We start from the raw sequence: 13,574 nt of genomic DNA on the forward strand, positions 1-13,574 counted from the left end.
CTGTTCATTGCAGCAACAGGAAGAACAACAATACGTAAAATACAAACAAATAACTTAGCACTTCCGGTGCTACACTCCTACTGTCTGCTACGTGCTTCGTAGTGCGGGAGGCTTAGGCGTGTATGAGAGCCGCTCTCACAGAATCATGGCTGGAGGCACCACGACAGCTGCATTCTGCATCCTTTCTAACTTCTTGATAAACATGACGACAAGTTGAGAAAGCGTCGTTAAATTAACCACGACACAGCAGCAAATTTCACTTGAGTCGGCCTCCCCAAAAACTACCTTCCCTTTCCGTCATTTAAGTTGCTAATTCTGGGCAGACACTCAGACCGTGCCCTAGCTCAGGATGTTAGTCGCTGGCTTCCCACAGCGGTGGCCCGGGTTCGAGCCCAGGTCAGGTCATGCAGGATTTGTGGTGGACAAAGTGGCGGTTTCCGACGCGCTTACTGGACTCAGTCTCACCCAACCCCAAGAAATTAAAAATAAAACAAATAAAAAGCAGACACACTAAAGTTTTTAGAATTTTTTATGTAATGAAGTATTTAAAACGTTACCATTCAGTGCATTTTATTGTTGGAAATATAAATTCTGTATCTGTAACATTTCTGACGATGAATGTCCGAGGAAACGGGTACAAGGACAGCGGTTCCGGACTCACCCCATGTCACTTTACTGGGGGGGGGGGATGTACAGTCCTGCAGCTGCCGCGGAGCGGACTCAACGCCGCTACCTCGTCCCCTAGTGAAGTAGTATCGACATTTTAATTCCAATAGAAATTATTCACTTGAATACAAATCCTAAACAAATATTTGTCTTGACGTTGTACAAATGTCTGGCAGTTTAATTTCCGAATGATTGAGGGCAGTCCAACTCGCACGAATGGCGGCTTGTAGACCTGGAAGAGACCAATTTCTTAATGGAACGCATGGGCTTACGTCACCCGAACGTATGCCTTTCAAAGAAGTGAAGTACGAATAAACAAAAAAATCATACAACAAAGCAGGGAAGCAAACAGCGTCCCGACGCTGCTACGCCAATTAGTTTAACATACCCTAGCCTGTCCGGCGTCGCAATTCCCTTCATGTGGTCTGAGGGGCAAGTACAGCCTCGTCTAAAAGAAGTAGCCCAGAATAGTAAGGTACTTCCGTTTTCCAAATTACCGAATGGGTTGACCAAAAAAAGATGACATTTTAATAGAATTAGTTACAACGTTGCGAACTAGTTCCTTCCACTTCCGAGCGCCTTCACTTATACTGTCACGTGTATGTGTGACTATAGACGGGGGATTCTGGATTGGAGACTCCATTTATTGACCACGTATACATAGGACTCGGGAACTACAAGTAACTACAGCGCCACCGCTAATCTCCACATTTTACAAATCACCATAGCACCCGCTAAGCATTTTCTTAACCAGCCGTTTCCTAGCAACGGCTTCTAACACTGCAGATTCTTCACTTTTCGCGTTCATATTCTTCCTTCAAAGACTTCCGTACAGAACTGACCATCACCCAAGTTGCTTATAACATCTCAGCACGGACCACGCCGAAACACCTCGTTTCCACTGTTCTAGTCCAACCGTTGCATAATTATTGAGAATCTGCTGCCTAGCAACGGGAACGTGTTTACTGAGCCGTTGTATAGCAACAGTCCTACATGTTTAACGATGCTGTCAGTAGGCAGGATCAGCAGAGTGTGGTGACAGCTCAGGCAATGAAAGAAAGTAGTGAGCATGGTTCAACACGAATGCAGCCGCTGACAGCGGAAAACCGTCCAGGATTGAGAAATTCTGTTACACTCTGCACCGGATATAGCACATAAGATGGCGACTCTGTTGAGAAGTATCGAGATACAGTAGCGCTTCGAGAGCTTTGCCATGACGTTTTATTTTCTACCGTCTGCTGCAAATGTCGCGATGATTTTCTGTGGCTTCTCTTCTCCTGACTGAATGTTTCTTCAGAATTTGTGAAGAGATCGAGTTATCCAGGTAGGAAAATAATACCAGTTCAGTTACGCTCCACACACACACACACAGTATTCACTGTCTGCTGCGAAGCACTGCATCACCGTGGAAGGCGAAGTTGCACGCTACCAAACATGTGTTTCCCTGAAGGTAAAAAGGTAAAGCTGTCCATGCAACAGACCGTGGAGACCCATAGTATTGTGAGACGTCGAGGCTCCCACATTTTCTAGACAGTCGGCCCACAGATGCCTGTGAATTTGTCAGCCTTACGAGCCGGCCGGGCCGCCCTTTACCCCCAGGAAGATTCCTGGTACTCATTTCTGTTGGAGGCTGAGTCGACCCCACGGTTATAGTGCGGCTGGATGGATTACGTCAACTGAAAACATCCAATGACCTCATCTGGAATCCAACCCGCTACCTTCCGGCTTGTAGCACAGTGCCTCAACCAACTACGCGAAGAAACTATGCAATAAATTCGTAGCGACGGTGCGTAGAACAACGCAGTACCACCATTACAGCGGCAGACGGGCTGGTTGTACATAGTACCAATTCCGCCGACAGATGGATCTGTCGTCATTTACCGTCTTTCTGATGAAAGGTGTCCCTGTGCTTAACTAATTAAGTACTACGCCATGAAGGCGTATGGAGGAGTGGATGTATAGATCTACATTTTCTTGACCTCGGCACTAGTTGGAGGTGAGTGGTCAGCTTCACGCCCCTGCAGCTTTGTCCCCGGCGAAAGAGCCTCCAGTACCCATTGAATAGGAGGCTGGGTGGACCCCAGAGCCCCTCTCAACGACGTGGAGAAGAGAAAATTCTGATCCTACCGGGACTAGAACACTAACCCCTCGGTCGTCCGTCCCGTAGCCAGTCGCTATACCGACTGAGCTACAGAAAGATATTTATTTAGAAGAGATGTTTGGGACCTGCATTTCGGATGTTATGTCATTGACAACGAAGTCCAAATTCATAGACTGTAAAATCATTTAAGATTTTAACTCTTCCTCGCGTCGTTTCTGCATAAAATGAAACTCCGCCCAAGGGGGGCTGGTGTAGCAGATAAACTGTTGTATTCTGGGAGTGGTTTGGATGGTTCTGGATTGCGCAACAAGCTCACCATGAGCTGGCTGCTACCGAGGAGTTAGGCGCGAAAGGATATGAAACTCGAGCACGAATTGCTGCTTCTGCAACTCTGCGGCGGTAGAAGCAGCCACAGCCAAAGAGACACAACCGTACACAGAAAGCGAAGCGGACAACACTGTAAACACTCTGAAGTGCTTAGAGTCCCGAAAATTAACTACGCACTTCACGCTAAAAGTTCTGATTGTGACCACTACATCGCTCTTCAATGGCTTTCAAGACAAGTGACGTAAGCCTAGATGCGGACGACCAGACTGTACCAAGTCCTCTGAAGTAAAAGGCTCAAGCAAACATCCACTATCCCACTTGGAGACGAAACCACAGTTCAACGCATGAGCGGGCTACGTTCATGACTACCATGAAACGGCGCCGACTCCAGGTTATTTTGTGGACATTAACCAGCTGACGTTGCTGAGTGTGTACAACACTGAGGACCTCTCACCAGGTCACAAAGTAATCACACTAAATATTGTCTCGTCAGTGACTATACACAGGGTTTGGATTGATAATCGTGTTTACTGAACAGTTATAAATCGTAACTACGAGTAATCATAGTATTCTCGCTAATTCACGCACTCTGCTCCTCGCTACAGCATTCGTGGAGTCTTCTATACTTTTATTAGCCGTTGCTTGGTAACGGATTCCAGCAATATACTCTGCTTATGTCATTACCGGCTGGCGACTATGTCAGAACTCATTGCTCCAAGTGTAGACTCTAAACTAGTGACTGACAGTCGAGTCAGTGTTACTTTACCGCCAATCAGTCCGTTTTGGCGCCAAGCCCCTTCAGGCACACGACCAGTGATTTTTTTGGGAAACTGAACCCTTGAGGCCACAGTCTTTACGTAACATCCTCTCTGACGAGAAGATGGGCCTGTTTCTTATGAACATGATTGGCCTTTCGTCAAGAGCATATTTCACACATATATCATGTTGCTGAAAATTCTTCCTTGTGCACTATACACAAGTCCTCTATCAGTGCAGGCTTTACAGAGCAGATCATATCTACCTTACGTATCTTATGCTATAACGGCAGCTTAGTTGACTGACTTGGCTCGTTTCCTTGTTATATAACCTCGGCACGGACCGAAGAGAAAATACCGTCTCCAAGAATTCCTCTATTGCTGACTGTTTATTCGTTGCTGCGGAAAAGTGTTTATCGGGCTGTTACCAAGCAATGGCTGTCTTTTTCAGTCATCATGTCACAATATTTTATTCAAACAATGAAAAGACGATTATGAGGACGGGTCAGTAGAGGAGTACTCAGACAGGAGCTCTCGCAGTTACCTTGAACAGCAGGTCCAGCAGCTGAGGCGAGCGGAAAGCTGAGTCCGCGTGGCTGTCCCGGTAAGTCAGAGACTCCTGGCGGCTGACACTAGAACTGCCGTCCGAGGCGTGCAGTCGCCCAGCCGAGAAGCCCAGGTGATAGGTGACGTACAGGGACAGCAAGGAGAAAGAGGTGATCACTGCCAAGAGGTCCCGGATCGACGACAGCTGCAGCGGGCACCGCGGCGGCATCTTCAGAGGACACCGTCCTCACCTGCCAAACACAAGCAGTGCGTCCTCATGTCGGCGCTTTCTCAGTATATGGCGTCGGACGGTAGATGCTCAATGAATGACGAGTTGAAAAGGATTTGGAAGGAAACGGTAGTGACGTAATTGAGTTACTATCCAGGAAGATTCCTGGAGGAACTGAAGAAAACTCCGAAAATATCGGTCAGGACAGCTGGCGTCCCGCACTTTACCTCTAAACCAGCTATTTGGTATAGAACTTATAATATGAGGATTACAAGTGAAACTGTGGTTTCTGAGCTACACAGGGCAGACAACATGTTTATTAGCCATACATGGGTCAGGCGCTCTCGTTACATGCATTAGCTAAGACCTCCTTAAGGACTCCAGATTTTTATCGAAATCGAATTTTCAAACCATTCTTTACTTTCGAGAAAAGCAGAGCTTGGCGAAGGCGATGTTGCTTTCTCTAGCCGATCGGTAGCCTGGGGCCCTGGCAATGCTGGACCCACGCGTTTCCCCGCATGGAAAAGCAAACACAAGAAGCTCGAACAAATCCACGCCTCTCGCGAGAGCAGCGTTGCGCCGGGGCTGACTCATTCCTTCAGCAGCTGGTGTACAGCAACCCCCTACTTAGAGCGAAACCGGGATAGCTCAGTCGGTATAGCGACGGGCTACGCGCTGGGCCAAACTTTCCAGACCGGCTCTGGGGCCCATTCAGCATCCTCTCCAGTGGGTACCGGGAGCACTTTCTCCGGGTGTAAAGCGGCCGGGGCGTGAAGCTGACCACTCACCACCAATTAATCCAAAACCAAGAATGGCGGAGCTATACCTCCACTCTTCCATACGTCTGCATAGCCTGGTGCTTAACTGGGCATAGGGACAAATCTACCTTTGCCTTTAAAACACGGTTATCGACAATAATTACCCAAACTTTCCGAAATTTCCCTCAGCCTCTCTGGGAACAGACCATGATCATCAGTTCCAAACCTAGCGTATGCGCAATGCATGGTCGCTTGCCCATTCCGTCAAGCGCCACGTAACCTACATAGTCGAATCAGCATCGTTATATATGTCAAGTTCTGTCACTTCCGCCGTCTTCACGCTCCAGAAAGTAGTCCAGACGTGCGTGGATCAAGGCTTACGGAACCGGGCTGTCAGCCCGTCACCTGAACTGAACTGGGTCTGCATTGCGTATACTGACGGCTACAAGGGAAGTCCAAATTTGGACCTTGTAATGAACTAGTTTCCGGTCTATAAAACAGAAATTAACGGCCGTGGGGTTTCGTTGCGCCTAAAGTCGGCACCAACTTCGCCTACAGGCTGCAGTCGCTTGGTCGGTATAGTTCGCTTGTGGACTAAAGCCATGGAATTAATGAAATAGTTTCATTAAGACTTCAAGTATATTGTGGAATGTCTGCTGAAAGACAGAGCTGTGAAGTCAGCAAAGACAGCCGTTGCTAGGGAACGGTTCTACAAACACGTCTGTTAATAGGCAACGCCTCAGTAGCCGTCACTTGGTAGCCGCAACAGACACGCATGTAACAGTAGAAGAGCTGTTGGAAGCGGAGTTTTCTGTTCAGTTCGCGCCGAGGCTATATAACGAGTAGGAGGTTGGTGCGAATTGGCCGCCAGCCTAGGTGGACGTGAGGTCGGAAACAGAAGAACGTCCACTATTCAAAGCTGCTACCAAGCAACGGCTAGTGAGGACCGTGACTGAGAATACTAGTCTGCGCGTGACAGTGATCTGCAAAGCGAAGTCACGACTTGTTTAAGATTTCAATAAATCCGGACACCAAACCAGAAGCCCAAGAGGCGTTACAAATTTACATAGATATGAAAATGGAAAAGTTGATTTTGGCATATCACTACGAGGAAGACAATAAGGCTTATTCTGGGCCGCGCCATAGCTCAAGAGATTAGTCGCTGGCTTCCCACTGCGGCGGCCCGGGTTCGATCTCGGGTCTGGTCAAGTGGAATTTGTGGTGGACAAAGTAGCGCTGGGGTAAGTTTTCTCCGAGTACTTTGGTTTCCCCTGCCAATCTTCATTCCACCAATTGCTCCACAGTCACCCTCACCTATCATCTGGGGCTGGTACAATAGGCCAGAAGTGACCGCAGTACAAGGGACTTAGTCCCACCCCACTAGAAATAAAAAAGGCCCATTCTGTGCATTTCGAGGAGCAAAAAGGGAAAACAATGAGCACAAGTCCGGCTGTCGGGTTGCCAGGCAGAGGTGGATCACTTCAAGTCCCTGGCTGCGAACGGACGTTCATTACATGACAACATGAAGACCCAGGATAGAGTAAATTAACATTTCCTTGCTCATACAAATAAAGCAGGAAAAATTGCGAGATTGTGGGTACAATAAGTTAGCGCAGACGAGTGTTAGAACTTTGCCCTTCCCACCAAAATAATTGCTTTCCTCTGCCGTCCACCTGAACCTGCAAATTGATTGCCCTCACACGAACCTTAATGCAGGGTTGATGGATGGCGGATATTCGTCTGCGTCTTCCTCTCCGGCCGCCCGGATGGTCACTTGGCCTTCATCCGCAAGAACCGTCTCCCGCAGACAGAGCGAGCACTGGCAATTACAAATGTCATTCCAGAGGCAAATTGTCTTCACGTCGCAATCACGCGTGAACCCCGCGAAATGAAATGCTACTGCTCTATGGGCGCCGCAGAACGTGATGAGCCTTCGCTGGTAGGGCCCCTTGCACAGGGGATCAGCCCGCCACAGGCCCGTATCTACACACAGACATTCATGCCTCGAGTGGGATTCGAACCCATGACCGCGAAGACACATCATGCATTAGACAGCGAGGCATTATTTCCTAACTATTAAATTAACTAACAAACCGACTCTCTAAATAACTAACCAACTCCATGTATATGAGTACTCCGTGACAAGCTACGAATGTCTCAGCTACTCATTAATTTCCCAATAAAATTCATTTTAATATTATCCCACCTACATCTAGGTCTCTCTTTCCTTTGGCTTTCCCACCAAAGCCCTATATGTATTCCCACTGTCTCCATTCGTGCTACATGCCCTACCCATCCCATCCTACTTGACTTGACCATTCTAATTGCGAAGGGTACAAGCTATGAATCTCCCCAGCCCCGTCATATGATTTACTCTCCGGTCCGAGTCATTTTCTCCTGTACGTACAGTCCATAAACAAACAAGACGCCACCCTGCAATTATTTCTCAAACAATAAACAGTCACAGAGGTCTATCGCGGCGTAGGGGTACCAGTTTAAACTGGAGGTGATCGGTTCAAATTTCTGCCGGGGCACCGGCTATCCTGGCCAAGGTTTTCGTGGGTTTCCTCAGACACTCCAAATAAGTGCCCTTGCCGATTTCTTCCAAATTAATTCCAGCTCATCATTCGCCCCCTCCCACCACAGGACGCTACTCAGTGTGCTACTGTCAGCGTCTTGAAGTTCTGCCGGACATGAAGAAGAGATATCCGCAGCCCAGAGCAGAGGATTAGTGGACACCGGACGGAAGTGCACAGATCAGAACTTGAATACACAGTGGTCGCAAGGTCGGGCCCCATACAGACTTTGAGCGCATGTGCGCGTTCTCTGGTGAATATCTAGACTATATATTGTAGCCTGTAGAGCCGTTACTATGCACCGACTGCGGATAAGCAAATACACCAGAGACGGTTCTAGGCAACGGCTCGGTGATCACGGTCCCGAGACAACGGATACTATGCAACAATTGAGATACTCTTGGAAAAGGTATTTTCTACTCGGTCCGTTCAAGGGGGTTATAAGGAAGAAAACTGAAGCAAGAAGAGTTCGAGTTCGACTGCGCTGGCGAGACCCAGCAGCATATGCAAAAGACAGACCCGTCCTCTCATCAGAGAGGGCGACCCAGAAGAACAAGACCGTAACTATCAAACGGTAAAACATATCTAGTCATGAGTCCCAGAAGGGGGCCCGATATCAAGACTGACTGACTGACTGACTGACTGGCCGTCAGTCGCAATGTGACTAAGACTTTGACAAGAAGAGTTCAATATCTGGTCATGTGCCTGGGGGTATAACCGGGCCATGTTCTTGGGGGATATAAATGCGGGGACCTTGCCCTCCAGTTTGGGGGGGAGTCATATGGTCATGAGTCCCGCGGGACCCGCATCTGAGAATGACTACCCTGGAGAGGACCAGCGGCAATTGTGAAAGACAGAGCCATCCTCTCGTCAGAGAGAATGTTACATAAGAAATATAACCGTAAGTGTTCTGTTGGAAAATAAAACTACTGGTCGTGGGTCTCAAGGGGCTTGCCGCCAAGACGAACTGATTGGCGGTAAACCGCCAGTCGTAAAGTAACTCTGACTCCGACGGTGAAGAAAAGTTAAGTTTGAAAGGAGCCGCCATTAAGAGAGGACTTGAGCATTGCTGAAGCCGTTACCAGGCAACTACTGGTGAAGGCACAGCAGAATGAAAAGACTTAGCGTGTGATATGTAAAGTGACGAAATTATATTCTGAATTTTGATGGTGGCCATCAGGTTCCACAATAAAATTGGTGGCCCCGTGGGATAGAATAAGGATTTATGGGGTTTCCACGGCGCTGGGCGCTCTTGGCCCACAAGACTAAACACAGGACGACACAAACACAGAATAAACGCACACAGACATCCATGTGTAAAGTGGGCTTTGAACCCACGATCCCGGTGTTCGAGAGGGCGAAGGCAATTCAAGTCTCAGACAGCGCGGCCGGCCACTGTGACCGGCAACCTGTCTCTGTTCCGTGGCCAAGAAATTATTATTTGTCCTTTAATATAACAGAACGCATTTCTCATCCCCGGTGCCTTAATAGAAACGATAATGCGGTCTCCTGACATTTCTCCCTCAATTTCCCGTGAAAGTTGCAAAGTAAAGGCCTGAGGATGTGCTTTGCTTTTCTCGTGGACGAGGCTTCACATCCTGCCTTCCTGCCTGGCTGTCCGGTTTCCGTGATAAGCTTCCTAATTCCATTGGCTGAGGCAGCAGCAGGCAAGGAAGGAGCTTTCCGGTTTATTGGGTTCGTATCCAAACAGAATTGGAAGGAATCTGATGAAATATATTGGCTCCTCAGTATTCACACTTCAAGAACTCTTCAGATACTAAACCTCTTGTATCTTCTTGCATCTCTCGTGTTGCAGTCAAGTGACTGCATATGACAAAGCCGTCCTCGAGAAATTAGTCGCAAAATTGACGACCTTTTACGGGAACCAAAATTTGATTACTGTCTATAACAGCACCCATCACTGGTCCCTAACCTGGATAAAATCAATTCAGACCATTTTCTCTTTTAATATTATCCTCATATCTACATGTAGGCCTTCAAACTATAGTGCTGTATCCAATTCTTGCCCCTGCCATGCGTACTACAGACCGTGCCACTCTTCTTCATGTAGCGAGAAGCTCCCTGTTGTGCATGCAGTTCTGTCTATCCTCCAGGCGGAAGTTACAGGCCTCACCCCGTTTGTGCAGTTCTGTTCAGACATGTTTCGTCCCTGTTTCTTCCGCACGGAAATACCGGGTTACATTATGGCCAGGACAGAACCCGCGAGGCTACCAGTTACACAGTTCTGTCTTGCATTTCTTTGCTAACTGGAAACCCTCGCTAATCCGGTTACAGTCAATGGTGTAGGATATTCTGGATCCAAATATGGAAAATTCCATTCACAGTTGAGTACATGCTTTGAAAGGCACGTGGGATTTAGGAACAAGAGGACTTTCTGGCTGAGTTGAGGGCAGCTGGAGAGACTGAACCCGCGCAAGCAAATATACCCAGGATTGGCTTCAGCTGGATGAAGGAGACCCTGGATTTCAGCTTCTGACACAGGGAGAAATTGCTACATTGACATTTTTTATTTATTTTCATAATCACTACCTATATAATTTAATTAAATTTAGCATTTAATTGTCTTCAAGATTTTTGTCTTTTAGGGACACCTTTTGCTTCAGTAAGCCGGATAGCGAGGGTTTACTGCACCTTCAGGTCTACCAGCGGCAAGCGCTGCGTAATGTTGTGATGCAACCCCAGAGCACTTCAATCTTCTGGAACACAAACCGCCACCCTCCACCCGCTCGCTGAAATACGTACATCGCGTTTGATACGCGACACGATGTACGTATCTGCTGGTGTTTTGTAGCGAGGCTGAATGGTTATACTGCTCCTCTCTTTGTAGTGCACCCCGGCATTCCGGGGCTCAAGTGGTGCTATAGCGCTTCTGACCCGGGAGTACACGTTTCGAATCTCTGAGGCTCTTCATGAAGTATCTCTGCGAACAGGGGACACTGCGCTCCACACTCTTCCTGAGCCACGGTACGTAACCATAAGTGAGTATGTTGTAGTGGCAACCGAGCTAGCCAGCCAACTTAAGGACGAACAATAAACCTTTAAAAATGTCATAAAATTCAAACACTGGGGTCTACAGTATTGACGAAAGCGGGTTACATGTGGCATGTCTGCTGATGGTCACAACTGTGAAGCGAGCAGAGACAGCCGTTGCTAGTGTAACCTACCGGCCTAATTCTTAAATATTTATACTTAGGACTTATACTCAGTTTTGCATTAACTATTCTAAGTGTTTGTGGCGAGAATTGGCAAGAGCTACTAGAACGATGTCTGATGGTCGGTGCGGCATGTGAATCGCTTACTCCTCCCTCCAGCCCATTAAAGAAACTTCCAGAACATTCTCAATCCGTAGAACAGAGTTGGAGCTTCAAGAATAATCTTGATGCGGAAGGTTCTGGAAGTATTACGTCATCCAAGTGTATTTAAACGACTGATTTCAGATGGCGATGGGCAGTTCATCAGAGAACAACATTCAGTGTGTAGCATTGGCAGCATTCAGTGTATTCATCGCAACCACTGGGTGTCGCGTACAGCTGTATCTGTGACCTAAAGTGACTAAGGCGCAGAATCGTGTGGTGCTGCCCATATAAATCAAGCACATCATTTCATGAGCTAAGTGTGGTCCGTAAACCCTCTCTCGTCGGAGCAAGCCCCGTTAAGCTCCGAAAAGCGTTCCATTTTCCTGCACGTCGACGTGGTTCTAAGACCACGTGGCTTCCGCAACTACACTGTAGGCTACGTGAGCGCGGGTGTGAAGAGAAGTGCCAAGAACAGTTAAACTAGGGAACAGTTCCGTAAATACATCCGTTGCTAGGTAACGGCTCAGCAGCCGTCACATTAGAGACCGGAATAGACAAGTACGTAACAACAGAGGAGCTGTTGGAAATTTTTTCGGTGCGGTCCGTGCCGAGTCTATATAACGAGGTCGTGAAACCCGTGTGGAGGCTGGGTCGAAAACCCCCACTGTGACCCTGCGAGTCGTAGAAGGTGACGAAAAGGGAGGTCTCAGATCTGAGACAGTAAAATATGGTCGCGAGTCCCAAGGGACTCGGACACGAGAAAGACTGCGCTGGCAAGGGCTAGCAGCATATACAAAAGACAGACCCGTCCTTTCGTCACAGAGGGCGCCCAATAAAAGAGACCGTAACTGTCAAACAATAATACGTATCTGGTCATGGGGCTCGATACCAATACTTACTGACTGACCGTCAGTCGCAATGTGACTTTGACTTTTGAGATGGCCGAGAGCCGCAAAGGCTCGGCACCAAGACGAACTGACTGACGGTAAGCCGCCAGTCGTGAAGTAACTCTGACTCCAATACCTCCACTGTATCCATGAGAGTCCCAGGAGGCGGCGAAAAGGGAACCAAGTGCCTGGGGGTATAACTGGGCCACCCTCTTCCTGAGGGATATAAATACGGGGATCTGGCACTCCGGTTTGACGGAGTCTCGAATCTGACGGTAAAATACAATCATGAGTCCTGTGGGACTCGGACCCGAGAATGACTGCGATGACGAGGATCAGCAGCAATTGTGAACTACAGACCCGTCCTCTCGTCAAACAGGGTAACCCACATCAATGAACAAAAATCTGGTTTTGGGGCCCACATGGGGGCTTGACACCAACACAGCCTGGCCGACTGACCGTCTGTCGTAACATAATTTTTAACTAGATATCTGCCAGCCTGAGAGGCCGTAAGCCCAGAGGAAGGGGAACGTCCACTATTGGAAGCCGCTACTAGGCAGCGCAGTGAAGACCGTGACTGAGTACACTAGTCTGTGTGCTAGTGATCTGTAAAGTGTAGTCACGGGTTGTAGAGTCCAAGAAGTCTTATTACCACTCCAACCTCGTCTACAGTCACTCCATCACGTATCAGCAACTACTGACGAGGAACGGAGGTGACACACCGCAAGGTCATGGAGACAAAGGCCTGGAGTCAGAAGTGTGACCACACATACCCGGAGACACATGCCAACACGCTTATACTCGTAGCTGCATGCAGCATTCACAACAGCCAAAACTAGTTTTAGGAATGAGATAAACGTTCAGAGAGTGCGTGTACAGGCGCCGCCAGGTCTGCTCCCGATCGTCTAGCAAACAGTCTTCATGTGTGTGTGGAAGCTTCAACAAAATATGGCGTTGATATAACTTGGAAGGCAGAAGTTACATGAAACTTACTGCGGGATAACCACGCACTTGTAAAGCCCACTTGCAAAATTTCACGCGCTAGCTACCGGGACACGCGTGACAAAGGCACAGTCTACGAAATACGAAACTGAAAACACGAGCAAGGGCCGCGCCATAGCTCAAGCGGTTAGTTGCTGGCTTCCCACCGCGGCAGCCCGGGTTTGGTCAAGTGGGATTTGTGGTGGACAAAGTGACGCTGGGGCAGGTTTTCTCCTAGTACTTCGGTTTCCCCTGCCAATCTTCATTCCACCAACTGCTCCACAATCACCTCACCTATCATCTGGGGCTGGTACAGAAGTGGCCGCTGTACAAGGGAATTGGTCCCACGCCACTAGCAATAACAAAAATACAAGCGTTAGGAATGCCACAACACACTGCGTGTCATTTTACACTATTTTAAAGGGTTCTGA

The 13,574-nt window shown here is 48.2% G+C and overlaps 1 protein-coding gene across 1 annotated transcript in view; it reads right to left on the minus strand.

The window, feature by feature from the left end:
* The window catches only part of LOC111867318 (cadherin-like and PC-esterase domain-containing protein 1), a 92,702-nt gene extending 88,078 nt beyond the window's left edge, over positions 1 to 4,624 (minus strand). Inside the window, exon 1 of the mRNA XM_023857062.2 lies at positions 4,394 to 4,624. Coding sequence (XP_023712830.1) covers positions 4,394 to 4,624 — 231 coding nt within the window. The remainder of the gene's footprint in view (positions 1 to 4,393) is intronic.
* Positions 4,625 to 13,574: the final 8,950 nt, after the last annotated feature.

Source organism: Cryptotermes secundus, unplaced genomic scaffold, assembly GCF_002891405.2.
Source record: "Cryptotermes secundus unplaced genomic scaffold, Csec_1.0 scaffold1964, whole genome shotgun sequence".
NCBI lineage: Eukaryota > Metazoa > Arthropoda > Insecta > Blattodea > Kalotermitidae > Cryptotermes > Cryptotermes secundus.